The 27640-nt window shown below is 35.3% G+C and overlaps 4 protein-coding genes and 1 pseudogene across 5 annotated transcripts; 3 read left to right on the top strand and 2 right to left on the bottom strand.

The window, feature by feature from the left end:
• The first annotated feature begins 508 nt into the window (after positions 1–508).
• On the top strand, positions 509–3869 carry LOC143636023 (L-ascorbate oxidase homolog). The gene is made up of 9 exons (XM_077103717.1): positions 509–809; positions 1485–1662; positions 1737–1846; positions 1927–2197; positions 2295–2394; positions 2483–2828; positions 2901–3266; positions 3350–3431; positions 3519–3869. Exons 2-9 carry the CDS (start codon positions 1519–1521, stop codon positions 3714–3716), a joined length of 1617 nt encoding a protein of 538 aa, XP_076959832.1. The 5' UTR covers positions 509–809; positions 1485–1518; the 3' UTR covers positions 3717–3869.
• A 2349-nt stretch (positions 3870–6218) lies between these two features.
• LOC143636022 (GDSL esterase/lipase At2g23540-like) lies at positions 6219–8249 on the bottom strand (annotated as a pseudogene). Its single transcript, XR_013154173.1, has 5 exons — positions 7994–8249; positions 7691–7823; positions 7348–7596; positions 6735–6990; positions 6219–6645 (listed from the first exon to the last, which is right to left on the bottom strand). The product of XR_013154173.1 is annotated as a GDSL esterase/lipase At2g23540-like (transcript).
• Positions 8250–10916: 2667 nt separating this feature from the next.
• On the top strand, positions 10917–13525 carry LOC143636052 (uncharacterized). The gene is made up of 2 exons (XM_077103735.1): positions 10917–12147; positions 12240–13525. The coding sequence occupies exons 1-2, from the start codon at positions 11139–11141 to the stop codon at positions 13523–13525; spliced, it is 2295 nt and encodes a 764-aa protein (XP_076959850.1). The 5' UTR covers positions 10917–11138.
• A 5508-nt stretch (positions 13526–19033) lies between these two features.
• On the top strand, positions 19034–20667 carry LOC143636051 (B3 domain-containing transcription factor VRN1-like). Its single transcript, XM_077103734.1, has 4 exons — positions 19034–19123; positions 19624–20029; positions 20229–20368; positions 20437–20667. The coding sequence occupies exons 1-4, from the start codon at positions 19034–19036 to the stop codon at positions 20665–20667; spliced, it is 867 nt and encodes a 288-aa protein (XP_076959849.1).
• A 156-nt stretch (positions 20668–20823) lies between these two features.
• Positions 20824–24572, bottom strand: LOC143636084 (extra-large guanine nucleotide-binding protein 1-like). Its single transcript, XM_077103765.1, has 7 exons — positions 23279–24572; positions 23053–23190; positions 22710–22814; positions 22436–22624; positions 21928–22323; positions 21690–21853; positions 20824–21613 (listed from the first exon to the last, which is right to left on the bottom strand). Exons 1-7 carry the CDS (start codon positions 24440–24442, stop codon positions 21016–21018), a joined length of 2754 nt encoding a protein of 917 aa, XP_076959880.1. The 5' UTR covers positions 24443–24572; the 3' UTR covers positions 20824–21015.
• Positions 24573–27640: the final 3068 nt, after the last annotated feature.

Genomic DNA, 27640 nt, shown 5'->3' with positions numbered 1-27640 from the left:
ATCCAAGTTCAATTTTCAAAAAATAAAAAATAAAAAAAAGAACACTTTAGTGAGGACATGAGTGGCTCGATGAAGAAAAACCGGGATCTTTTATTTATCTCCGGCTCGATTTTGAGGGCGCCCGAGTTTTACCACAAGTGCGTCTTCGGATGGCTGGGTTTCCCGAAACTAAATATAATTTGGAGATGCTTAAGAGCTTTGTACAGCTGAATTGGGCCAGCTGGCGATAACGTTTGCCATTGGGACAACTACGAAGTACAAAATAAGCTGTAGCATAGAATTTAAAAAAGGCAATTGGGTGGGCGCCTAAAAAACGGTTCCTAGAGACAGAAACAGAAGCTTCCCGGTGTCTTCTCGCCTTGCTTACATTCATTCATTCATTCATTACATGTGCGTGCGATTAACATAAACCCCAACTCTTAAGTCTTAACAAATTAATAATAAATAATTCTCCAGCTCAAAGTCATCTTGAAAGCATTTATGGCTGATCCGTTCTCCACTGCGACATTCTAGGGTTCCACCGTGCACAAACACACAATAGTTTATTTTAGGGTCAAATAGATCTCACTATAATTCACAATTTCAAATTATGTCCTGCTATGACTCCTTTATATCACCCATCATTAATTATCAGCTTAAACTACGGAGCCACAGATCACAATTCTATTATGATTGCATGTTACCCCCTTAATCCACGTCATGTTTCTGCCATTGTTTTTGTATATAAATTGTCTAATGGATCTTGTCATTGATCACCACATTCTATCGTTTCCCTTTCGGTTCGAATTCGGGGAATTTTATCCTGCTATGTAAGTATTTGATTTTACTTGCTAATGTGCTACTTGCTGCTTATAACTATTAATTATTTATAAGCAACTTTTAACTTTGTCTTGATTAGCTAGATAGCTGTTTAGATGATGTTACATTCAGGTTCAATTGTTTTAACTTAGAATATATATGTTTCTTTTTTCTTTTTTCTAAATGTTTAGTGTTTTTCACCAGTTGCAAAAGATAGTGTTAGCTGTATAGCTTACTTGAAAGGTGCCAAGCAGGGAACACGGAAACGGGTAATCACGTAAATAAAAAACTATAACAATCCTATAATCCAATTATAAAAAATAAAATGCTTGTTTTTATGGTGTAATTTTAAAAGAAAATATTAACGTATCAAAAAAATATATATGGTTAAGTGTAAGTACGTAATATTTAAATAACTAAAAGTTGAGTAAAATTTAGCGCAAAGTTGTAACTTATACTTAATCACGTGAATGAAATCGGACAAAAGACAAATTTGCCTTTCTTACCATTGCATTAGGTGTTGTATTATAAGTTGTATTTACTTAAAATTTCGTACCATCTTAAGGTGCCCATATGAAATGCATCATCTAGTAGTATAGATAAGTTTTGAAAATAGTTTGGATGGAAGAATTTAGCTTTTAGTTTCTCATGATTAAAGTTACTTAATCCATCCTTTAATGAAACAGTTATTAGATTCTTGGAACGGTGCACAGTAACAACATGAGCCAGGCCATCTTCCTACCGTTTTATCTTGGATTTCTGGCTTGGTTATGTGTTTTCTGTGTAAAGGCTGAAGATCCATACAAATATTTTACATTTGTGGTTACATATGGACAAATTTCACCTCTTGGAGTTCCTCAAAGGGTAATAAATCATAATCAACATAATTCTAGTTATTTAACAGTACAAAATGATGCTGACATTGTTAATTATTGTAGGGCATACTCATCAACGGGCAGTTTCCTGCGCCAACTATCGACTGTGTCACCAACGACAATGTTATCGTCAATGTTATTAATAAGCTAGATGAACCCTTTCTTATCACATGGTTAGTATTCCTTTGTTTTTGGCTGCTTGTTGAACACACTTGGTTAGTACATATGTAATGCCTTAATAAGTGGAAAACAGGAATGGCATCAAGCAGCGGAAAGCTTCATGGCAAGATGGAGTGTTGGGGACAAACTGTCCAATTCCAGCAAACTCGAACTGGACATACCAAATGCAAATGAAAGATCAAATTGGATCTTACTCTTACTTCCCGTCAACCAAGATGCATAGAGCTTCTGGTGGTTTCGGTGCAATTAATATCCGACAGAGGTCCGTGATCTTTGTCCCGTATCTTAAACCAGTTGAGGAGTTCACTTTACTCATCAGTGACTGGTGGAAATCGGATCACAAGGTTTTTTATTCGTCTCCTTGTTCTTATTACATAAATATAAGGTTTATTGTATACAATTACAAACAATTAATTCAATTTCTCTTTTTTTATTAATCAGGTACTATCTCAAACTCTAGATTCTGGGAAACCGCTTCCTATGGCTGACGGTCTTCTTATCAACGGACGTGTTTCTTCAACCTCTTTTACTGCTCAAGGAGGTATTACACACACACACACACACATATTCACTTATGTATACATTGTAAAAATACTGTGTATGAAGTTGGTGCTTTGATTGTGTTTCAGGTCAATTATACATGTTTAGGGTATCGAATGTGGCGTTGACCACTTCGGTTAATTTTAGGATCCAAAACCATACCCTAACACTAGTAGAGACAGAAGGATCGCATACTTTGCAAGAATCTTATGAATCATTTGACCTTCATGTCGGTCAATCGGCTTCTTTCTTAGTTAAACTTAATGCTCCTGTAAAAGACTATTTCATCGTTGCTTCAACTCGTTTTACCAAGCCGACTCTTACTGCTACTGGAATCCTTCATTATGCTGGTTCTCAATCAAAAGCTTCTTTGCCACTTCCTGTTGGTCCCACTTATCATATCCACTGGTCAATGAAGCAAGCAAGAACAATCAGGTATAAAATTTGAGTCAAATTTAATTTTGTGAACCAAGATTTACCATTTTGCCTTTTTCTTGTTATTTTTAGATGGAACTTGACAGCGAATGCAGCTAGACCAAACCCTCAAGGTTCATATCATTATGGTACAATCCCAGTAACAAGAACAATTGTGTTGGCCAATTCAGAAGTTAATATTAATGGCAAGCTTAGGTATGCTGTGAATCAGGTGTCGTATGTTAACCCGACAACCCCGTTAAAGATTGCTGATTATTATAACATTCCTGGAGTCTTTAATGCAAACTCACTTAAAGATACACCCCCTTCATTCTCTCCGATTTTTGGTGTCTCAGTTCTTAGCTTCACTCTTCATGATTATGCTGAAATCGTCTTCCAAAATAACGAGAACACCATTCAGTCATGGCATCTTGATGGTTACGATTTCTGGACTGTTGGGTAAGTTCCTTTTTAGTTTTATTTTATTTGTTGTTTTTTTAAATATCAACTGAAATCGTAAGATAATAATTTTCAAATTGTAGGTATGGTTCGGGTGTGTGGAACACCACACTTAGGAAGAGATTCTATAATTTGAATGATGCTACAACAAGAAACACTGTTCAGGTGACATAGATTTTATGGGTCATTTAAATTTTTGATTTTTCATATAAAAGATAGAATCTTGAACAAATGTTTGATATTTATTGACAGGTGTATCCAAAGTCATGGAGTTCAATATTGGTTTCTCTAGATAACAAGGGTATGTGGAATCTGAGGTCTGCAATCTGGCCAAGGCGATACTTGGGACAAGAGTTGTATATTCGCGTATGGAATGATGAAAAGAGTTACCGCACCGAATATGATATCCCAGAAAATGCATTAAGATGTGGTTTGGCACCACCCAAGTAGGAAATCTTGAATTATTGTTGAATGTAGCTTTGTATTATTTGTAACTTATTGTCATATTTAGGCGGTTACGAGGGTGTAATCGTGTTTAAGAAGAGGAAAGAACTTGATTTTCAGTATCCTTTGTAGTGTTTGATATTCTTATTCTTATTGTGTAATAAATACCTCCTTTCAATTTTTGTAACTAGAATGATTGACTATTTGCATCATGAGTTTTTTTTATTTGTTGGACCATTTATGTAACGGGCTAAGATCCTTTTTTTTTTGTAGGGTTGATTGAGTGATACAGACTGGACCATTTAGTATCAAGCCATAAGATTTTGAATATAAACTAGAAGTGGGCAATAGAGCCTAGTTCCAGACCCGACCCGGTGTGCTTAACCTGGAACCGGACCCTAACCAACCGTGGGTATGAATTAGGTTTAAGTTCCTTAGAAAAATCGTTCCCAGGCCACTAGAACCGATTTCATCTCTACCCGGTCAAAACCCAGATCTGACCCTGCCGAAACCAGAAAAAAAAAACCTGACAAACTTGGTCAAAATCCGACCATACCCCAGAACCGGTTCCTACCCGACCCGATTCGTGACTTTTGTTAGCTATACTGGAAATCGGTTCCTAGCCTCAATTTCTAAAATACCTGATTCTGCATCTCTAAATAGAACAATTGTTTGGCCCGAGTTTGCTAGTAGCTAGAAATTTTGGCTCATTTTTCTCATTCTTTTTCCTCAGTCTTGTCAACTTAATTAAATTTTAAGTTAAATACATTTTTAAATTATAAGGCTCAAATTATACGATATCAATATACCAATTAGCGATAATAATTATATCAAGACAAGTATTAGTAATTTTAGTTTCAAATATGATAGCCATTGTACAACAGCTTCATCAATTTTCATCAACATTTAATTGGTAAATATGACACTCACACAGACTATCCGAAATAGTTGCTACAATGTAACCGAGCAGCAACATTAACCCCGAAGGGAAGGGGGTTTGCTGAAGGTGTCCTACCCCAAAAAATATGAATTTCTTCTAGATTAAGTTTTTTAGATTTTAGGAGAAAATACAAGAAAGAGAGAGTTCTCGATGTACAATCATTGTGTCCAGAATTTGCTAGAGTTTTCATTACTTGTCATACTGTTTAGTATGTTTAATTAAATAACTAAATGTAAAAAGGGAAAGAACAAGTTGTAAAATACTATGATTTTTAAATGTTTTTGTAGTTATTTGAAGTTCAAATAGTCAAATGATCATAAACTTTACCTGATAAATATATGAGAAGGCTGGTTATTTATTAAAACAGATATATAATTTTTAACGACCATTAATAAGAATTATAAATTACAGCAAAAAAAAAGAACTATAAATAGTAAAATGGTTCTATGATTCTCAATAAGGAGTATTTAACTCCTTTTGATTAATCTTCTGCTTATATTAATCTTAACTCGATATTACTAGAAATATTAGAAAAAAAACTAATAAAAAGAAAATTAAATCCAATACGTACAACATAACGGTTCAAAACCACAAAGAAAACTAAATATGTTACAAGTATGATAAAAAACCTAAACCGTCTAAATGGTCATCACGTTGTTAAAAGTATTTTACAAGAAACTTTCTAAAATTAAAAGTTGAGATAGTACAAAAATGGATTATAACCAGAGTACCAGACGGTCCACACCTTCATTAGTTGTACCTACCAACGGGCGCTTCCAAAGAAAGTTAATTTGTTTTACTGTTTTCAAAACAGCTTAGTTTAGATTTTCTCAATCTCTATATAGTATTGTAGAACTTGCTAGGCGCTAGTCGGGTGGTGGAGTATGGACTTAACAATTGATCGGGATTAATCAGATTGGGTTTAATATGTAATTTTTTCAAATATACATATATATATACACCAAACTTTATATATAAAATTTTCAATTATGATCAAATAGCGATTAATCGGCGACTAGTCAGTGGGCAACCGACTAGCGATTAATAAATAGTTAATCGACGCCTAAGCGCGAATTTTACAACCATGATTATATCATACAAATGATCGATGAGTCCTTACGACACCACGGTAACCATGAATGTGTTTGTTGTACCATATAAATCTTTCGTGTATTGGGTTGGAGCTAAAGCTAAATGCATCATTGAGGAAAACCCGACACAAGGTTGGATTCTCGTGCTTAAATTGTATTATTTTTATTTACGTTATTATACTTCATTGATAAAAAAATGGGTTTTATGTAATATTTAGAAGAAAGAATTACTGCTTGTCTTTGTGGTTTGTGGGCAGACATGTTGAGTCCCTCATTTTGCACCACCAGAGAATCACACGGACATAAACTGTTTATTTTTAGTTTGAGGGACTCAAAGTGCCCAGCCTACAAATCATAGGGATGCAAACACTAATACTTATAAAAAATAGTAATACAATAACTAGAAGGTTATTTCCGCTAAAAAAAATTGGAACAAGATTCGAGTTCCTCTACTAATGGTGATTCTCTTTTGCCAATTTTAAAAATAACATTAAAATGCCTATTTATTATGTAGAGTCAACAAAATAAAAGCTTACAATAAAACAATATAATATGTTATAATAAAAAAATTCGAAGAGATTACAATTTCAATTTTCCATCATTCCCATGGAAACACATGCTCCATTTTACATATACATATAATCCCAACCTCAAAATCACACACACATCCACAATACATTAACTAAAGACCAAGATCCCGAAGCTCCCTAAGAGTCATTGGTGTCACATATTTTGGGTTCCCTTCAAGCAACTGCTTCGCAATTATCAAATTAGCAGCTTCACTAAGGATCCCAAAACACATGTTTATCCCTGTCCTCACATAAACTTGATGTCGGACCACAAGGAATAATCCCCGCATACTGGCCTCCATTCCCGCAGCATGCTTTGCTTGCCGTCTTAAATCCTGCAACATTAATTCAACGAGTCGTGTTACAAAAGTTGTTTGGAATGAAAACAATTATGTGAATTGATCGGATTTGATTGATTTCTTACCGTATTTGTCATAATTTGTGATTAGCTCCAGGACTAAATCGTAGACATTAGCATGAACAAATGTAGCTCCCTGAAGGTTATCGTTTAGTTCTGCAACCAAATCCTTCAGTTTAGCGTTATATCTAAGCGCTAGTTGATTAGGCAACGCGACACACTCGTTCTCCTTCAGTTGATTAATTGTCCTTTGGTATGGAATGCATCCGATTGGTCCCACGTTTCCGATGATGAACTTTCATGCATCCAATTGATAAAGTTGCTGAAATTAATTTTGGCAACATTAGTATAGGATTATACGGTTCATATAACTTTTAGAAAAAAATATATATATAACTTTTACAGACAAAGATACATCATATGAGTCAGATAACTTCAAACATAGCATATATACCATCACATTATGTAGTTTTGGTAAAGTTATATAGACACTACAACACCTCATATAATATTTTATTCAATTTATATTCAGTCTACTTATACATTTTCACCATATCATGTATAGGTTATAAGACACCCCGTATGATATCGTATGATATGTTGAAAATGTTATAAAGTACACATAGTATGTGACTGGTGTGTGGATAGTATATTTGTGACGTGAGAGCATAATACTTACGGTAAGTTGTGATCGGAGGTGACTAATGAGATCATCGACAAAAGCATCGGGTGACTCTGAGACCCGAGCTCCAATCGAGAGAACAGGAAGCAGATAATTGTTAAGGAAGTCGTTAGATCCGATAGTGATCGAGAAGATTGCTTTATTCATGACGTGTTCTCTCGCTTTCTCTGCACCGAGGAGCTTATCGATTTGTTTCCTCGTGATGTTGAAGTAATCGATCTGGATGTCCATTGATAATCTATTAACCTGTACAGCACATGTAATCAGATTAGCAATTTAGCATTACAATAAACGAAAAAATTCTGTTGTAATGTTAGTAAGCTTGCAAGTTGTAACTTACAAAAATTTGCCCGGTGGCATTCATAATTCCTCCACCGCCAGAGGCGTAATTCTCACACCGTATAATATAGCTTCTCCGGTGGTGTTCGGATCCAGATATGGCGCCGCGTAGTGTTGTTGCCCTAGTTCCTCTCCTATAAACAAAACCATAACATTAATTTAATTATAAGTCAGCTAGTGACGGACCCATGATTTTTTTTTATTAGGTGCAATGGAGGTTGAACAAAAACTTCTAAGGAAAGATCGGGATTTTAGCGTATAAATAACACTAACTTTAGAATAAATAATTGAGGATGGATCATACCGACAATGTCTCCTATAGTTCTCCCGTTGGTATACCGCCCGGTAGGTTGTCCTCCGGACGGTTTAAAATCAATCCCGTTAGGTTTGATGTTAGCTTTAGATAAGGTTTGCAAGAAATTATTATTTCCGGCATCCACCAACGAGTCGCCGAAGATATAAGAAGCTCCTCCGTCACTACCGTCAGCAGCCACGGGTAGCGTAAAAGCAAATAATAAAAACAAAACTGCTGCCTTAGAATAAACATCCTTAGAATCCATTAGTAATAGCTATAAGATTGCAAAATAAAATAGGAATTGAATGATTGAATGAAGGGTATAGAACTATAGAATGAATGACTGAATAAGAGATGATAGGTTGATATATATATATATGTAGGTGAAAATGGAAGTGAGTTTGGTGAGAAGAGACGGAGGTTGTTGATCAACCAAACCATTGGTGTCATCAATGACTTTACCTGTCTTGGACTAACTGGAATATTGCCAGGTTTTAGAACATCGATTCGTTGCCTGTTAAAGCAAATTATGCATACAAATGTCTATGGCCGTGTAGGTGTTACTTGTATCATATAAGGTTTTATTATAAATTAATGCCGCATGCATTACTATATGACACGTGGATGTTATTTTGTAGATTACCAACTTCCAAGTACCAGAAGTCCAGAACACAATCCAAGCCGTTGACATTTGACAATCCCCATTCAGGTTAGCGCTCTTGGCCAAAATCAAATGCAAAACCAAGCAAATCCGTATAAAAAATTTTATATACAAGCTATATATGTACAAGCATTAAAATTTGTTTTACAAACTTTATTGTATACTAGTTTTCTTTTGCTAAATTATTGTTATTTTTTTTCGAAAACTTTTAGCTAAACTATAATTAAAAATATAAATAGTCATTATGATTAATTTTAATTCATTTTAATAAAATTATAGTATTATTTTCTTTGCCATATAAGATTCTAATTCTAATTCTATTCAGTATTGATACCGCATGCATTAGGACGTGACAGGTGGATATTATTTTGCATAATACCAACTTCCACGTACCAGAGCATAATAAGCCGTTAAATATTTTACGATCTCATTTAAGTTGACGCTCTAGCCCAAATCAAACCAATAGTCAAAGCCTTAAATCAATAAAATGATATATAAAAAAAAGTCATAAAAGTAGCAATATTCGGTAACTTGTGTTTGCAAAATAAATAAAACATCAAAAGAACACCACGTTTGTCAAAATCATAAACTCAAACTCGATGCATGATCACCTAAGAGTTCATATGTGACGAATTTATTTAATTGGCACTTTAATTCCGGGATTAATTCGTTAGCGTGATTGGGCTCACGTGAGAAGGAATCTGGGCTGACTGGGCTAATGGGATGGAGAGTAGCTAATGGTGCAACGTAGAGGTTTACAAAACCGAGTTTAAACCCAAACCGAATCGGTTTATAAACCAAACCAGTTTCATCAACGGCTGGTAAAAACCGGTTTGACTCAAACCAGTTCGGTATATAAACCAGTTTAGAAGCAAGATAGGCCGGCCTGGTCCAGGTCGGTTCGGTCCGTTTTAAAGCAAGGTCGGCCATGGCCTATGGCAGAGTGGTCGACGGCCATAGGCCCGACTACCCGTTAGGCCTGAAAGTTTTTTTTTTAAATAACATATTTTTATGAAAAACGATATGTATATTTATTGTATAAACATAATTACATAACAACTAACTTGATCTAGTGGCAAAGAGATACAACTTCCAACTAAAGGTTGTGGGTTTTAGTCTCATTTGAGACATGCTTAAACATATTTTTATACATTAGTTTTTACTTTTTTATACAACCCAAATCATAAATCGAAGCCAATTTAAAAATTAAATTGTCTAAACCCAACAAAATCCTTTTTTTATTTGATGCCCAAAATATTTTTCGCCTACGGCCTAATTTTTTTTTCAATTCTCGGAGCCATTCATGTTTTAAAACGGTTTGGTTGTTTAGAAGGGGAACCGGTACCAAAACCGGCGTTTGGGTCGGTTCATGCACCGGTTTGGTTGAAAACGGTTTTCTTATCAAACCGGTTCGGGTAGGTTTGCCATAAACCGGTCCCAAACCGGTTTTTTTACACCTCTAAATATCAGTTAACCTGTTTCTAAATATCAAGTGCCAACTAAAACAATTTTTTGATCAAACAGTAAAAAACAGTTAAAGTCAATGATCGGTTACGGTTCCTAACCAACTTTGGAGTTAAAAAACACTAACTTATGTAGCTGGTTAGGTTAATAACCGAACCAATTAACCTAAAATTAGTTTTTAAAAAGGTTCTTAAAAGAAATAAAAAAAACTTTAAATTAACTGCTATGATGTAAAATAAACTCATTTATTAAAAATGAAAAAGAACATTAGACGATAAACATTGCTAATATAAAGAAGAAAAACAATAATATATTTTTATTTATAATCATACTCATCTTTGTCGTAATTTTGATTAGTTTTTAATTGCGTGCAAAATGAGTTTACAAAGTCGAATTCGACATGGCTTTGAGAAACATGTTACATTTCCTACAACAGGCCGGCCATTTCAGTCTTGTATTCACATTAGGCATAATACTTTGTTGGAATTTCGTGGGTATTTTTCGGTTAATATACATATAGGGGGGTATTTTCGACAGAATTTTCGGTTAATATGCTTGTTGTAATTACCATGGTGGTTTCACCGACAGGTCAACGTCTGTAGATTCAGGTATGGATCATTGACGAGTGTTGTGACATGCGTAACCAAGGAAAATTTTCGGTTTTTAACTTTCCCACAAGCCAAAGGACCTTAGACAGTTGGACGAAATCTTATATTCTTTTATTTTCTTCTTTATGTATTTGTTTATTTTCTTTTTCTTTGGGATCGGTCGGTGAAGTAGACACTAGTGTATATATCTTTTTCCTATGCATGTAGGCTCTTTCCTCATTGAAAGTTAAAAGTGTGGTCTATATATTCCATTATTGCGTCTAGTGCTTTTGCTTTATTTCAGCAAAAAGTTTATGATTAAACCCATTGATTGGGGCCAAAACTAATATGAATACACAAGAAGCAACAACACACTATACCCTTTTTAATTTGTGTTCTTCCATTTCCAATCATCTCTCATTTGAATCACTAACCAAGATTCATGCATATTTCACTTAGATATGCTTGTCTAATATGCCACAAGAAACCCAAAACTAAACATGGGCCCAATCCATCCACCCAAGAGATCAAAAGAAACCCATCACAAGTTCGAAAATCGCACGAAATCAACATCCAAGCGGCTCTTAAACAAGCCTCCGAATACGGGTCTCTTGTTGATCCCCAAATGACGAATCTTTCAGACACCACTGACATCGAAAACACGGGTTTACAAAGATCAAGATCACTAGCAAGACTAGAAGCTCAAAAGGAGTTTTTAAAAGCAACTTCTTTAGCTGGGAATACCACATTCGAAACCGAGGACTCTATTCATGATCTTAATGAAGCTTTATCCAAGTTTCTAACCATGTATCCAAAATACAAAACAACTGAAAAGATTGATCAGTTGAGAGTAACCGAATATGCGCACTTGGCCGACAAAGATTCTAAGGTTTGTCTAGATTATTGTGGATTCGGGTTGTTTTCATTTCTTCAAGTTGTTCAGTATTGGGAAACATGTTCCATTAGTTTATCCCCAATAACAGCAAATTTGAGAATTCATGCATTGTATGGTAGTTTGGAGACAAATCCGGTTGAAAATGATATCAAAAACAGGATCATGGATTACTTAAAGCTCCCTAAAAATGAATATGGTCTAGTGTTCACCGTTAGTCGAGGTTCAGCTTTCAAACTTTTAGCCGAATCGTACCCTTTTAGTATGAATAAAAGCCTACTAACCATGTTTGATCACGAGAGTCAGTCGGTTGATTGGATGGCTCAAACGGCTAAACAGAAGGGCGCCAAGGTTCACAGCGCGTGGTTTAAGTGGCCTACACTTAAACCATGTTCGACCCATTTAAGGAATCAGATTTTAAACAAGAAAAAATGTAAAAAAGATTCCTCAAAAGGTCTATTTGTGTTTCCGGTTCAATCAAGAGTTACCGGTGCTAAATATTCGTACCAATGGATGTCATTTGCTCAACAGAACAATTGGCATGTTTTGCTTGATGCGGGTAAGATTTGCCTCCATCACACAGATGCTATCAAAAGTTAATAGATGTTGTAAAAATTAATATTGTTGTTTAATTATTATTGTTTGATGCAGGTGCTTTGGGTCCATTAGACATGGATTCACTCGGGTTATCTCTATTTCGACCCGATTTCATAATCACTTCATTTTACCGAGTTTTCTGGTACGACCCAACTGGATTTGGATGCCTTCTTATTAAGAAAACCGCGATTAAAGTCCTCCAGAAGCAAGCTAGTCATATGAGCTCCGGTATAGTGAAGATCAATTCAGTGTCTCCAGGACACTTGACTGAGTTTGCAGGCCCGTCCTCTCAACGGGCCTGGCCCGAACATGACAATGATGAAGATGTCAAAAAAGATGAAACAGTCCCGGATACCAATCCTGGAATCCAGTTGCCAGCCTTTTCTGGTGTGATTAATCCTTCTCTAGTGACGGATGTATATGAAGAACCCGAAATCTTTTCGGTCATGAAAAGTCCTATTTTGATGCAACCCGAATCGCCCAAGGACTCAATGTGGATCGATGTAGGACAGAGTCCATTAGAATCTCAACCCGGGACCTTCAAACCGGGTTTACAGCCACCATTCTGGTTTGCAGGCAAGAACCTAAATAACAAAGAATTCGATTCACAGCCTCGCGAAAGCAATAACTTCATAAAAACTCAAGACCACAGTCCCGAAATACAAGAAGTTTCCGAAATCGAAAGCTATGTTATACAAAGAGAAACAGACGATGATTGTAGCCCAATCAATTACGGAGACGAAGATGATTATATCAGTGACGAAGAATCCGAGCCAAGGGAACCCGAGATAATATGCAGGCATCTTGATCATGTCAACATGTTGGGACTCAGTAAAACCACATCCCGCCTTCGGTTCTTGATCAACTGGCTAGTGGTTTCCCTGCTTCAACTGAGACTACCTGGTTCGAACACAGAAGATTCGGTTCCACTTGTGCATATTTACGGTCCAAAGATCAAATACGAGAGGGGCGCGTCGTTGGCTTTTAACGTTAGAGATAAAACAATGGGACTAATAAGTCCAGAAATTGTTCAAAAGATGGGTGAATCAAATGGGATTAGTCTTGGTATTGGTATTCTAAGTCATGTAAAGATTATACAAAACAGGAAACAAAATCACAAGGCTGTGGATGATGTAGATACAACAGTTTGCAAACCAATGGATGACAAGAACCTTAAACTAGAAGGTTTTGTGAGGGCTGAGGTTGTCACTGCTTCACTTGGGTTTTTGACTGACTTTGAGGATGTTTATAAATTGTGGGTTTTTGTTGCAAGATTCCTTAATCCTTCTTTTGTTCGAGGGTTTGGATCTTCAACTATCATGGAAGGTGAAGAATCTTGAAGTGTTTCAATGGGAATTTTACATTTTGTGTATTATATGTGATTAAGGTTTTTGTTTTAACAATTTTTTAAGTTCACTTCATTTTTCTTTCAATTTTATAATTTGCATTTCAGTCCTTAATCTAAAATAAGTCTATTATAAGTTTAAGAATTTAATAAATAACTATTAACTAGACAACAATCTAATAATAATCTTGATGGTACGACCTTCTTGATGGTTGTAATAATACAAATATTGCACAAATACAACAAAATATGGTAGTACCTATCACTAAAAGTATGTAAAATTAACCACCAACCTATTATGTAGAATTTGAATCCCAAAATCTTTTGGTTATTAGCCATACATCCGGTGGCGGATCTAGGATAAAATTTGAGGGGTAACCTAATTTTTTTTACCATAAGTTGATACAAAGTCGTCACCAAAAATTTAAGAGCCATCAGGGGCCGCCCTTTTCGAATGGAAAAGTGGGCCCATAGTTTTCAAATTTTAATGGATTCAATTTCTAACGACTCTAGTTGTTTGTAACAACATACTGACCCGACTCATTTTGAATAAAGTTTACGTTGAAACGTAGAACTGATTATTCTTACTAAAATTTATATCGAAACGTACACAAAAATAAACATTTCGTAACAACTTATTTCGAAGATAGAAAACACTATATTTTAAAGTTATAAAAGAATAACAATAAAAATATGTCAAACTGTGGCTAACACAAAATATTTATTTATATTTTCCATGTGTGAATTAAAAATATATTTAACAAATAAATAAAACAATAAAGAATACAATTAAATGAAATACAATTAACTAAATAAGCTATACCAAAAAATATATAGATAAATAATATTCAGGACTCCAAATTATAGATGAAGTGATGAACTTTACTGTTTTCTGTTATTAATATTTAGTATTTTACCTTTTAATGTAATAAGTAAAAAGTAAAGGCTACTGAAGGACAAAGGGTAAAGTTTAATGTTTTTTTATCTTTTATCTAAACTAAAAGACTCTGGACATTAAATAACTACCAAACAAAAACTCATCCATATCATCTTCTTCCTCTTGCAAGTTGCACTATATCTGTTCATGGCCGCCGGAAAAAAGTTCCGATGAATTTTTCCTCACTTTCTCTCTTTATATTTTATCAGGGGTAACCTAATACACAAAAAGAAGAACAGAAACAAAATTTTGCACTAATATTACACTTCACCGGAAAGTTGAGGGTAACCCGGGCACCCCCTGGATAACCCATAGACCCGCCCCTGCATACATCTTAATCACTATGATATCCACTTGAGGGCGTGCAAGTAGTTGGCATACATAACAACCATTCATCATAAATAATTCGCACATGTTTATAACTAATTCTTGTTACTTAAAGCTTGATATTATATCTTGTTTAAAACATACTTTTCTTTGTTTCCTTGGCTTTCCCTTCTCCGGCCATGGTCGGTTTAGGTGTATTGCTAGGCAATGCTATATGATGGACTATTATAGTTCTTGTTAACACTTTAAATTTGTTTAAGCTTATTATAATTGTTTAGTTTCTAGTCATTGTAGTTTCCAAATCATTTTAATAGTTCAGTGGTATTTTGGTATGTGGCAACCATCCTCGATTTCGTACCGAGTCAAAGATCGAACCAAAACCGAACTCTTGTTTAAATACTTTATTATTAAAATGTTGTATGTAAGACTTGAGTATTATCATTTCTAAATTTATTTTAATAAGCTCTATGATATTGGGTATGTGCCTATGCGGTAACCATCCTCGGTATTGTTCCGAGTCAAGGACCAAACCAAGACTTTTAAATTGGGTTCACTCGCTTAAGACACACTAGTTGTGTTTTGGGCTACCGAATCTCGTATTTTACTCTAAAACTATATTATAAACTAATTTTAATTATTTTCTCAAAACACTTGGCATGTTGGATCCAACTTGGTCTTATAACAAGTTTGAACCAACAAAGCCAAACATCCGCTTAACGGACGTTGAGGTTCTTCCTAATAGAACTACACACTTGGTTAAGTTTCTTTTAACTTCATTGAGTTATCTCATAACATTTATCACTTTGGAATCTCGGCTTTGGGTTTGACCAATTATCAAGACTCGAACCGACAAATCCAAACACTCGTAAAATCTCGTCTTAGTATCTATTTAACAAAGGATCATGCAATATCACAATTATACTTAAATATTCACTTAAAAAGGTTAAGTAAAACTAATTGATAGAATACCAAGACCCGATTTCGAGCAAACTTACTTTTCAAAAACCATTACTTTAATTTCTTATGTATTTACACTTTAACCCTCAAACTTTAATTATTTGTCTTACTTGTTATGTTATTTTACTTTAAAGCTTTTGAGACCATCTACTAACTCAAGACCCTCTTAATCTAGGTCTTGCTCGTTGAACTTACCTTTCCTTTTGTTCGCAACTAATCCTTCAAGTTACTTACTTCACATGAGTACATTTCATCCCTCGTTTTCACTTTTATACTTTGGGGGTAACATACATACTTATTCAAAGCAAGAATGATTTAATATACTCGATCCTCAAACCACAAACTCTAGGGTTTATGATACTTAAAATACTTGCTCTATTGTGTGTTATATGTTTCATATGTATTACGTGCACGAGTGTTTATTTTCTCAATAGGTATGATCATACGCACCCCTAATTATTTAGCCTTGTGCTAGTAGAATAGGGTCTCATTATCCGAGTATGTTGGTTGATGCTGATTAGAAAGGATCCTCATTTAATTATGATTTATATACCACAATTGTTGCTTTTATTTGTAGTTTCATATACGAGTTGTGGATTTTGCCTCATATAATATATATACTCAAAACTATAAAACCAACATTCGTGTTGACAAATTATATTTTATGCATTGTTATAGGTTTGATTATTGGTTGATTGGAGTTTGAAGACGCTATTTTATTTGAGACCATTTAGGTTATTAGAAGAATGAACAATTTAAATTCTTGCATTGGTGTTATTTTGTATGAACGATATTGTGTTACTTTTGATGATTAAACGAAATGAATGAGTTGTTTAAATATTGTCACTTAAATAGTGTCTTGTGTTCTTGGTCAATCCGTTACACCCCGGCATGTTCCGCCGTCTTTGGTCGGGGTGTGATAGATCAAATTATAGCGACTCTTCATTCTCCGTTCATTCTCCCATCTGCAGTTCTCTATCGATCCAAACCTAGTTCACCAGCGATTCCAACCCGTTAACTGATGATTCTGTTGGGGATCAACGGTATAAATAAGTCAGGACATCTAAGCAGCAATCCAAACAAATCAACAACATCGATTGCAATCAGCGATAGTTGTAACGATTGTGTTTGCCTTTTTCGATCGTAACTAATTTTCACAGTCTGGCATACATGAAGATCATCACTTTCCTTCTCCATTTATGATGGTCGCAATGTTAGTTGCATCTGACAGTAGGATGGGTTATTATCATCGCTCAATTGTTTCATTTTATTAATAAAGACAACTATAAAATAATAAATATGATAACTATAAAAAAATAAAAAAACGGGGGTCCGTATAAGCCTATACTACTTGTCAACTCATATAGACCTATTCATTTATTTAATCTTTATTTGTATAATAAGTAGACAAAATGGCAAAACATGTCCTTTATGTTTTCATGGTTTTTCAATAGTCGTCATTTGGAAAACTTAATGACTGAAATCATATTCTGCGTTTTCAAAATGTTTCACATTACGTCCTTTTTCACTAACCCAGTTAGATTTTTTCATTAACTTTGGTCATGTGCAAAGCATGTGAGGGTAGTGTTGTAAATTCACATATTTATTTATTAATTAGAAATAAATTAAATAAATATATTTTAAAAACAAATAACTCTCTCTCTCTCTCTACAATCCATATGCATCATCATCTTCTTTGGCTCTCTAACATCGAAAACCACCACCCACCCACCAAGCACCACATGCCACCGCCACCACTTGCCTTCGCAACCACCACTCTTCACCATCCACAACGACCACCAACCGAAAAGCTTCACCGTTAAATCTCTCTACAACTGCTCAAAACCAAAACCCAACTAAAAATCCAGAAGACAGAACCCAATAAAAAATCCAACATACTAATCGGTACCGGGCGTAAACCCGACCCGGATCCATCTTCATAAAACATCTCATATCCAGTATGCAAACGGCCACTTAAGACGATAACCGGTCACCGGAGCTCCTATTGTCAACGGTGTTATACATATCAGATGCCAGAAAATGGGTTCGGTGAGAGTCCGAGAGAGTAGGTTCGGGTTATGAATCTCTTCAATGAATCCACCGTTGCAATCGAAGCAAAAGACGGATTCGGTGAATCAACCGCATCTGTAGCGCCAGCTGTGATATCCGTGGTGGTGGTGATAGGCGGAGATGGTGGTGGTTGCTGGACGAGGAGGTGGCGGTGGTGGGATCTGTGTGGTGGTAGTGATAGGCGGAGATGGCGGTGGTTCGGGTTATGCACCACCGTCGATGGTTGCAGGTTTCGTGGTGCAGTTGTGGTGGTGGTCCGCTGGGTGCTGCAGTGTAGAGAAGGAAAGGGAGTAGAGAGAGAAAGAAGAAGAGAAATGTAGAGAGAGAGAGAGTATAAAAGGGGAGAAATGAGCTCGACCGTGAAATTACGAATTTACCCTCATATGCAGGTAATGTGTTCAGAGTTAACGAAAAAATCTAACTGGGTTAGTGAGAAATGATGTAATGTGAAACATTTTGGAAACGCGTAATATGATTTTAGTCATTAAGTTTTCTAAAGGACGACTGTTGAAAAACCATGAAAACATAAAGGATCTGTTTTACCATTTTGTCTAATAAGTATTAGTATATATTATCATATGATAAAAATACTTAAAATAATACATATTTTATTATATATTAAAAGTATAATTATAAATATATATATATATATATATATTAATTAAGAAAACTTTATTAGTTAACAAAAAACGACGAGCTCGAGCTTTCAAAGTACATCTATAAACAAGCCGGGCTCAAGCCGTCTTGAATTAAAACACGTCAAGCTTGAGCCAAACAAAGCGGTGTCGTAGTTTGAGGATGATTCCGAATACCTAAACCTTTCAAATAGATGCTATAACAAATTAAGGAAAAAATATTAATGAAGATTTTTAGTGATTCTGAAATCTATTTCATTAATACAACAGCTTAAAAAAGTGAATATACACAAAAGATGTGAAGATCCTAATTGGAGAATGTGACTAGAACTTATGGTCCGAATATATGTACCAAGCAAATTGCCTGTTAACCAGTTTTGCAACTTTCATGTTTACTGAAACCAGCCCGTCAAATCGTATAAAGAAAATTTAAACGGCAGGTTAAAACATTTAATACCGACTTTAAATGCAAAAGCTAAATATCATGAGAAGATAACGTAACGTTTCTCTCATAACATAACTTTTTTCTGTTCAGTTTACACCATTCTGAAATCTTGATCACGCGGCAAAGAATATTATGAAATCCCACAGGCGTTTGAGTTCGCCGGAGAATCCAGTCAACTTTATCAAGATCATCCTCTCCGATGAAACTGGATCCACAGGCCTTGTAAGTTTGTATATTCTTTATTCCCGGGGGCGAACCTGACCTTGTAGCACAGGGTCGACCGTCCCGGTGAAAAATAAAAAATAAAAACTTACCCTATTATAGTGTAATTATACCGAAAACCCCTAGAGTATATATAGGGATAGTCTTAGAAAAATTTCCGACCCTACTATAAAATTTGCTGGGTCCGCCACTGTTTATATCATATTTCTTTAAGACCTCGTGTAGACAACGGTGGGGAGGGTTGGGCAAATCATATAATTTTATCTTTTACTTTATATATTTATTTATATTAGAAAATAGAAAAGAAAAAGTAATTATTGTGTAATGACTTAAAGGGGTTACGAGACATTTTATGATTTTATCACTACGCCACTTTTTGCAAAAGTAGTCATTGCTGACTGGGACGCCACGTGTTTGAAAACGCCCTATATGCTTATTGCATAGTTACCAATACGCGTGGTTTAAAATTTTTATTTGATTTCTCTCTCTTTTTAAAACAGAGGTTACCAGAGAAGTTTACAAACGAGTACGGAAAGTATTTGCCACAGATGGTGACACTGAAGGTGCCAAACGGTGACGTTTGGCAAGTTGATTTACAAAAGATAGGAAACGAGATTTGGCTCAAAAATGGTTGGGGGGAAGTTGTAGAACGTTACGGTTTAGGGGTTTCGAGCCTGTTGATGTTTAAATATGGAGGGCTGTCTACGTTTGATGTGGTTATCTTTAATGCAAGTGCATCAGAGATTGAGTACCCAAAAAAGAGAGATAGTATAAGAACCTTTGTTAAACGTGATGCAAGAAAACGTTCGGTTTCTTGTGATGAATCGAAGATTGTAGTTTTAGATGATGATACGTCATCGAGTTCAACCGACAGTGAAGATCAAGAACAAGTGACCAAGATCAATGGTTTGTTACTTTCTTGAATATATTTAATTTCATTTTTTGTTTTGTTTTTTTTTCTATTTCTATTTTTTAATTAACGCACTTATTTAACTAATCAAAATACTTAGCACGTTTGGTATCGTGAGTTTGGACAGTAATAAAAAGCAAAATGAATACGTTACAAGCGAGTTTGATCTGTTATATTAATTTGATTTGATCTTAGATGAAGGTGAATGTTCAACTAAAACACAGAGGATGGAAGAAGGAAGGTGCGCAATCGAAAAGGCTAAAGCTAGTTTCAAAAGTGATAAACCCTTATTCATGGTTTACATAAACGAAACACATTTTACTAACCGCGGAGTGGTAAGTTATACATCATATTTATAAACAAGTAAAAGGGTCTGTAATTTAATTACTTTGATTGGATGCAGCTTCTGCCGGCGGCAATTAGAAGGATACTGACTAGGGGTTCCAAGAATCGCACCTGTTTGCTTCAACTCAAAAATAAGGAATGGAAGGTTGCTGCACACAGTCATTATTTGGGGAGTGTTGACTGGTTGATGTTTGTTAAAGACAGTGGTGTTAAGGTTGGGGATGTTTGTGTTTTTGAGTTGAGTCACAAGGACAAAATGGTTCTTAGTGTTACCATCCTTAGAAGTTAGAAGTTAGATATGGCTATCAAGTTGTTTTTGGTGAAGATCACAACTTTTTGTATCAAATATTAAGTAACCAACTTGTTTGTTAAGTAGTTAACTTGTTTGATCAAGGTTACCACTTTTTGTATCAACTATTATGTAATCGACTTGTTTTATCAAGATATCACTTGCTAGCCATACAAACAAACAATAACAGTTTACATACATTCGTATCACCTAAAATCAATCCGATCATATCGAAATCATATTATACAACTCTGATCAAACACCTAAATCTTAGTAAATTGATGTCAAAACACGTGGCTTGTTCTTGTCTTTCTGTACAATGCTGTCTTTCAGCTTTTAACCCGAGTATCATTGGGAGTAAGAATTTGTATCTGAGCTACAAATCGAGTATTCGTTGAAGTTAAATGTCGGTTTTTCTTCATCCCACAATACTATCTCCTTTGCATACTTGAGTGTTTGATCCACACTGTTTGGTTCTAACCCTTTCACCACTGATACAAACAGCTTTCGATCGGTGATAGACGAATACAACTTTTTAAACTTCACAGCAACATAATGGGAAGCCATAAGTCCCATTGAAGGACTGTGATTAATATTATTGCTGCTAATGCTTTTATTCTGGCTGTTTCGGCTGACTACCGGCTGGAAATCACTGAACCAATCACAACAGGTTAAAGAAGCCCGTTCGAGCTTCTCCTCAAAGACATCAAATTTGTTTAGTACTAGAAGAAACTCCAGCTGATCATAAGTCGGGTGTGTCACAATGTTTGTGAAAAACTTCTTATTTAGCAACATTTTGTTCACTAAATTCCCATCTCCATCATTTTCATACTGATCAAAATCACTCAAGGAAACACAGAAGATGACCACACGAACATCTTCAAACATTTCTAGCCATTTGCAATTTTCCCCATAGCCTCGTGCTTGCACTCTTATTAATTGAAACCTGATTAAAGCAAATATTAACAAACGTTAAGATATAATTTTCAGAAACGGTAAAGATTATAATTTTCTGAACAAACCTCATAGGATCATATTGATCATTTGTGTCATTGTTTTTGTTTTCATCTGGTAATAACGGGAATGAGAAATCGACACTAGAAAGGCCGTTTGAAGAAGTAACATGTTCAGCATACAAAATGTCAACATCTGAAGGTGTATAGTCTGCGCTTAATACGCTTGCAGCCTGAAAATTCACACACAAAATAAGATGTTAAATTTGCTAATTTAACATATAAAATTTAACTTTTTAAAAGTTACCTGTTCCATGAAATAACTAGAAACACTTGGAAGTGTTTCCAATTCATTCCGTCTCTTGTAAGTGGCTTGCATTGCCGGATGATTCCATAACTCTTCAACTACGGGTGCATATTCCCGTGTGGCAGCTGGGAATATATCTTCCAAATTACCCGCCACCATGGCTTTAAGAAGCCAATCCGAAAACGTTTTCAACCTCGGCGGGATAGAATATATAGTTTTCTCATTTTCTGTAACATCATTTCCAGTTTTCACAAGTTCATTCAATGTTTCATCTTCAAAACGCTCACGTCCTTCTAGAAGTATCCCTAGATAGCCGTAGACATTGCTTTGGATTATAAATTTGATACTTTCACGTTCTTCATCAGTAAACGGGATCTCTTTATACAAGATTTTTGCCTGATAATAATATTCAATCAGACGAATATAAATATACTTGTTTGTATTATAATCAACATAGATTCCGAAACATAAAAAAAGAAATAGACCAAAGTTGGAATAAGTAAATAACCTGCTTGAAAATGGTACTTGTACCAGATCCACAACATCCGATTAAAAGAAGCTTCCGAGGCAAAATCTGGTCAAAATAATCTGGCACTGTTTGACCAAGTGTGTTGTTACTCAATTGCTCACCAGTTGGACAAATTGTTTTAGATGGAACTGGAAGAGATAATACAGCACAAACCAGCTTCGTTCCAGCCTGAAAACAATTTATATGTTTTAGAAACCGTTAAAATTAAATTAAAAACATGATAAAAGTTCATAAAAATCATCAAAAGACTTACTTTTCCCCATATATATCCTCTAGTGTTTTTCTGACCTTCTTCTTGATATGAGCCATCATCATTCACCCAAAAGTGTGGATTACCAGCACACTGGACTCCAGACAGCTGCAACATATAAGTACAAGATTGTAATATCATCATCTCATCATCATCGTATTCAGTATATCCCACCAATAGCAAAGCTATGGTAGGGTCTGAGGAGGGTAAGATGTAGACAGCCTTACCTCTACCCCATAAGGATAGAGAGGCTGCTTTCGGTGAGACCCCCGGCTCGAAGATTGTAATATCAGTATATAACATATGTTGTAAAAATAATGTATTATTTTCATTTAAATAACCAAACCTGCAGCATTCTTAGCTCGACTTTTGTTATCTCACGACCGTTAATGAAAACGCCTGTGTTTCCATTGCTAGCATTGGGCATAATCGGGGCCCCAACGTTTAAATGAGGACTAATAATCTTTGAAGGTTTCTCACCCTCCTGTTAAAAGATAAAGACGTTAATAAGTAAATAAATAATATTACGAATTTACAACCATGTATGAGCATTATAAAGAGTCAATGTTTACCTTTCCCCAGAGACCGGATACTTTATCATACCAATAATTTCCAGGTTTTAGCTTCTTTGGAGGATTAGGGCAACTTTGTAGTATCGCCAACTCATCATGACAAAGCGGTTTTCCATTAACACAAACATACTCCGACGGCAACTGATTAACCGCACATAGTTTTTCTGCCTTCATTATCTGTCTAACTTCTAAACCGTTAAGAAGCCGTTTCAACATCCGAGAACATTTCCCCAACTTACCCCTCTTCGACTCGTCAATCGAGTACCCGATACAAGTAACACACTTTCTTCCTTCCGGCATCGACCCCATCGCTCTAAGCACACAGTCGACACAATACTTGGCATTACAAACTATGCACACTTCCTTCTCAGTAAACCTGTTCCCTTTAAGACACCTATAACACACCCCTTTCTTTATTCTCACACCCGGGTCCCGTTTCACCCGACCCATATCCAGTTGACCCCGGTCAACATCTTCAACTAAATCCCCATCTTCAAGTTCAAGTTCGGGTTCAGATTCAGGTTCGGGTTCATAATTGCAGTCTCCGGTTTTAAGAGACGACGAAACCCGAGAAGACGGGTACTCGAAACTCAATTTCGACCCGTTTGAAACCCGAGAAGACGGGTACTCGAAACTCAATCCTGACCCATTTTCAGCCCTAAAAGCAAGTGAATTACCGGAAAAGTCCCTGGAATTCTCAAAGCTATCTGTAAACCCTAAAGTACCCGAACTATCAACCCTATAGGAACAATCATTAATCATATTAGCAAACTCACCGGAGCTAATAGGGTTACTAGAGCCACCACCACTGCCGCCGTCATGTACCGGAGAGACGGTGGTTTCCGTTTCAAGGCCTAACTCCTTAGACCCAGATCCGTTATTGCTAGTCTCATCACTACTGAACGAAATAACAGAAATTGGAGAGATGATGGTGTCGTTTAATTTGGGGAATTTGATGTCGGGTGTGTGGATGATAGGTTGTACGACAGGCATGGGTTGGAGTTTGGAGGTACGAGGATTGGGAAGAACGTTGGCAAGGGGGATGTTGGTGATGTCGATTGGAAGGGCGCGTGGGAGAGAGTGGTGTGAGATTGGTGGGCCTTGGTATTCCACGGCGAAGGAGTAAGGTGGTTGTGGTTGAGTTCCGCCGTCGCCGGAAACCATTGTCGGAAATGGAATTGGGAAAGTGGGAAGCGCGAAAAGGACAGAAGGAGAATAAGCATGAAACGAAATGAGAGTGAGAGTGAGAGAATAACAGAGACAACAAGGGAATTTTGGCCTTTTTCTGTGCTCATTGGAATACAAGCTAACTAATTATTATTTTTATTTTATTGTTAATTATTTATTTTTAATTTTTTGTCTGTAACTTTTGTTTAAATATTCAGTGAAAATATTGTGGTAATAGTGTGAAGTCCTTGTATTTTACCATTTCGGGGTTTACCGTTTACATCAACTTGTCAAAAAACCAAAATTAGTTGTTTTCAATTTTCATGTCTTTGTAACTTTTGGTTTGCAGGATAATAAAGAAAAGAGTTGCTTGAAAAGTTTGAGCAAATTGTATGTTTGTTTTTGGTATATTGGTTTCACTCGTACAACTTTAACGCACACAATCTAGTTAAGTAAGCATAGTTGTTCGTTAGCTTAACTTTTTTTTAGGTGTTAGCATGAATGAGATTGAATATGAACTTTGTTCTTTTAGCTTTTTTTTTTAACTATGTTTAAAAGTGAAGTTATGTGGTATTTTTCTTTTGCTCAAATGAAAAGATACTTTGATGGTATATAAAATAGTTTTAATACATGTGTTGAATTCATGCAAGTAGATATTTTTGTCCACACATGAATTTATATGTAATATGTAAACTTCGTGTCATCTACCATGTTTATCGTGAATGAGAGAGACACTAGATAAAATAGATTGTATTTTCTCTCAAGGCATGATGTGTTTAGGACTTTAGGGTCACAAACGCAACATATATAAATCAAAACTTCAAATGTAACTATATAAGCATGTCTCAAAACAAAATGATACCTATAAGTGGTGACCAAAGCGAAATTATGGGTAAGGGGAACAAAGCGAAATATCATGGCTTGCCATTCATACATAGTGTGGTGTTGCAAAATATCAATTAAAATGACAAGTTAAACCTTATAGAGAAAGACGTGTCTTTAAGGGGGTGGTGGGTTAGATAGAATACATCAACTTATTAGTCTTACCGAATTTTGTGGTCACAAACTTAGCATATCCCCCCAATTATCATTGCACATTTGCACTTAAGTATGCTAAAACGAGGGTAATACATGGATGGGGGTATCATAGGAGTTCTCGTATAACAAAATTTCGAGTGATCAAAACTGGCAATATCATGGTCATGATAAAGTGTTACATTATAAGATATAATCGTTATAGACATGATTTCTAAACTAGTGTTTAATTAGAAAAAATAAAAAGGTTAGATAGCTTTATTTTTAGTTTTACATGTAAGTCTAGATCTTTGTTAACCAGTAACAGCATATTATTGCTATTTGTGTCTTCTTCTAATACACATTTAATATAACAGTTCTGTAACATATGAGATTGTGAGTATGTGTTAGATTTAAGGTTTAGATTTGGATTTAGAAACTAAAGAAATAAAAAGTATTTTATTTAGGCTCAAGACATGTATCTTCTTCCCTCGGTCAATATATAATAACAATAATAAGTTATATTAAATCTCAAGTTATGTATGACTATTTCTACAGTAGTTTTTATTCCTTTCTTTTTCCCGGTTCGATTATGCAATTTACGTCAGAAAAGCAAAGAGTCAGGTCCCTTTCCTGCTTTTTTTGTTGATTCACTTCTTCAGAATAAAATTCATTAGATCCAGAAAATTAGTTTTTACCAACCTGTAACTTGCGCATTAAAAGTTATCATATGCCTTGAGTTAAATATATTTAGCTCTGGAAAAGGAGATTGGTTTGTCGGAGATAGGAAAGGTACGACACGGTTGAAAATGGCAATTTGGACGAAATTTTTTCTTGAAGTAGTGCTTTCAAGAAAAGTATTTTTAAAAGTGGTGGGGTTTTTTAAGTATTTTCAGAAATGGTAAAACCGTGGTTTCAAACCGTGATTTGTCTTTTTTTCTTTAAGTGTGTCAGATGACTTTTCAAAAAACAAGAAAGTAAGAATAATATAATACAAACCGTGGTTTGAAACCACGGATTGCACCTAAAATATAACCTAATAAGTTTTCCGTGAGTGAGGTGGTTTTGATGTTCAAGCCGTGGTTTGAAACCACGGTTTGATGTTTTTTATTATTATTTTTTTGACAAGTACAGAATATATTCATATGCATCTTTTTGTTTTTTAATCAACCTGTGGTTCAAGACCACGTTTTGATATGCTTTTGCAAAAAAAAAATAATAATTAAAAACAACAAACCGTGGTTTCAAACCACGGCTTGAACATCAAAACCATCTTAAAAATGAAAAGTAGTATTAGGTTTATATTTTGTGTTTAATCCGTGGTTTGAAACTGGGGTTTGTATTATTTTGTTCTTACTTTACTGTTTTATGAAAACTCATCTGACACACATGAGAAAAAAACACAAACCGTGGTTTGAAACCACGGTTACACCTAGGGGTGCAAATTAACCGTCATAACCGTTAACCGAATCATAACCGACATAACCGAACCGATTTTAACCAATAACCGACATAACCAGTGGGTCGGTTTATTGAATTTTTGAAAACCACCAAATACGGGTCGGTTTGGTTTAAGATAATTTCAAACCCCCCAAAATCGAACCGCCCCATTTACAAGATTATCAACTTTATGGAGTATAATTAGACACGCGTTTGATAATTTTGAGAAAGTTAAAGAACGTAATAAACTAATAACGCTCTCATTTTTTACTATATGATTTAATTTTACTAAAAATTTAATTCATTTATCGTTTGTTTGAATATATATTAATAATATTAAGAATTATATATTTCGTTGAACTATGTCATGCCATTTTTGTTATTTTTTTGTAATATTTAGTACCAATGTTTTAGGCTCGGTTACATTATTTTGGTCACGGTTAACCGACCCATAACCGACTCGTTATAACTTTCAAAACCGATTAACCGAAACCGCCATAACGGATCGATTATGGTTATGATTATCTATTAACCGACATATTGGTTATGGTTATGGGTTTGGCCTAAAACCGCCTCAAACCGACCCATGCACACCCCTAGTTACACCATTTGTGAAAAACCTTAAAAATGCCCACCACTTTTGAAACAACATTTTTATACACACTATTTTTGAAAAATTTTCCAATTCGGACTTGTTTTGGGTGACATGAAACCGATCTGTTAAACCTGATATGGAGTAAA

The sequence above is a fragment of the Bidens hawaiensis genome, unplaced genomic scaffold (assembly GCF_021521415.1).
Source record: "Bidens hawaiensis isolate Kalapana, Puna unplaced genomic scaffold, B.hawaiensis_p1.1 tig00007761_1, whole genome shotgun sequence".
Classification (NCBI taxonomy): domain Eukaryota; kingdom Viridiplantae; phylum Streptophyta; class Magnoliopsida; order Asterales; family Asteraceae; genus Bidens; species Bidens hawaiensis.
Note: the sequence above shows the minus strand (reverse complement) of the source record. Positions and strands in the feature narration are given on the sequence as shown.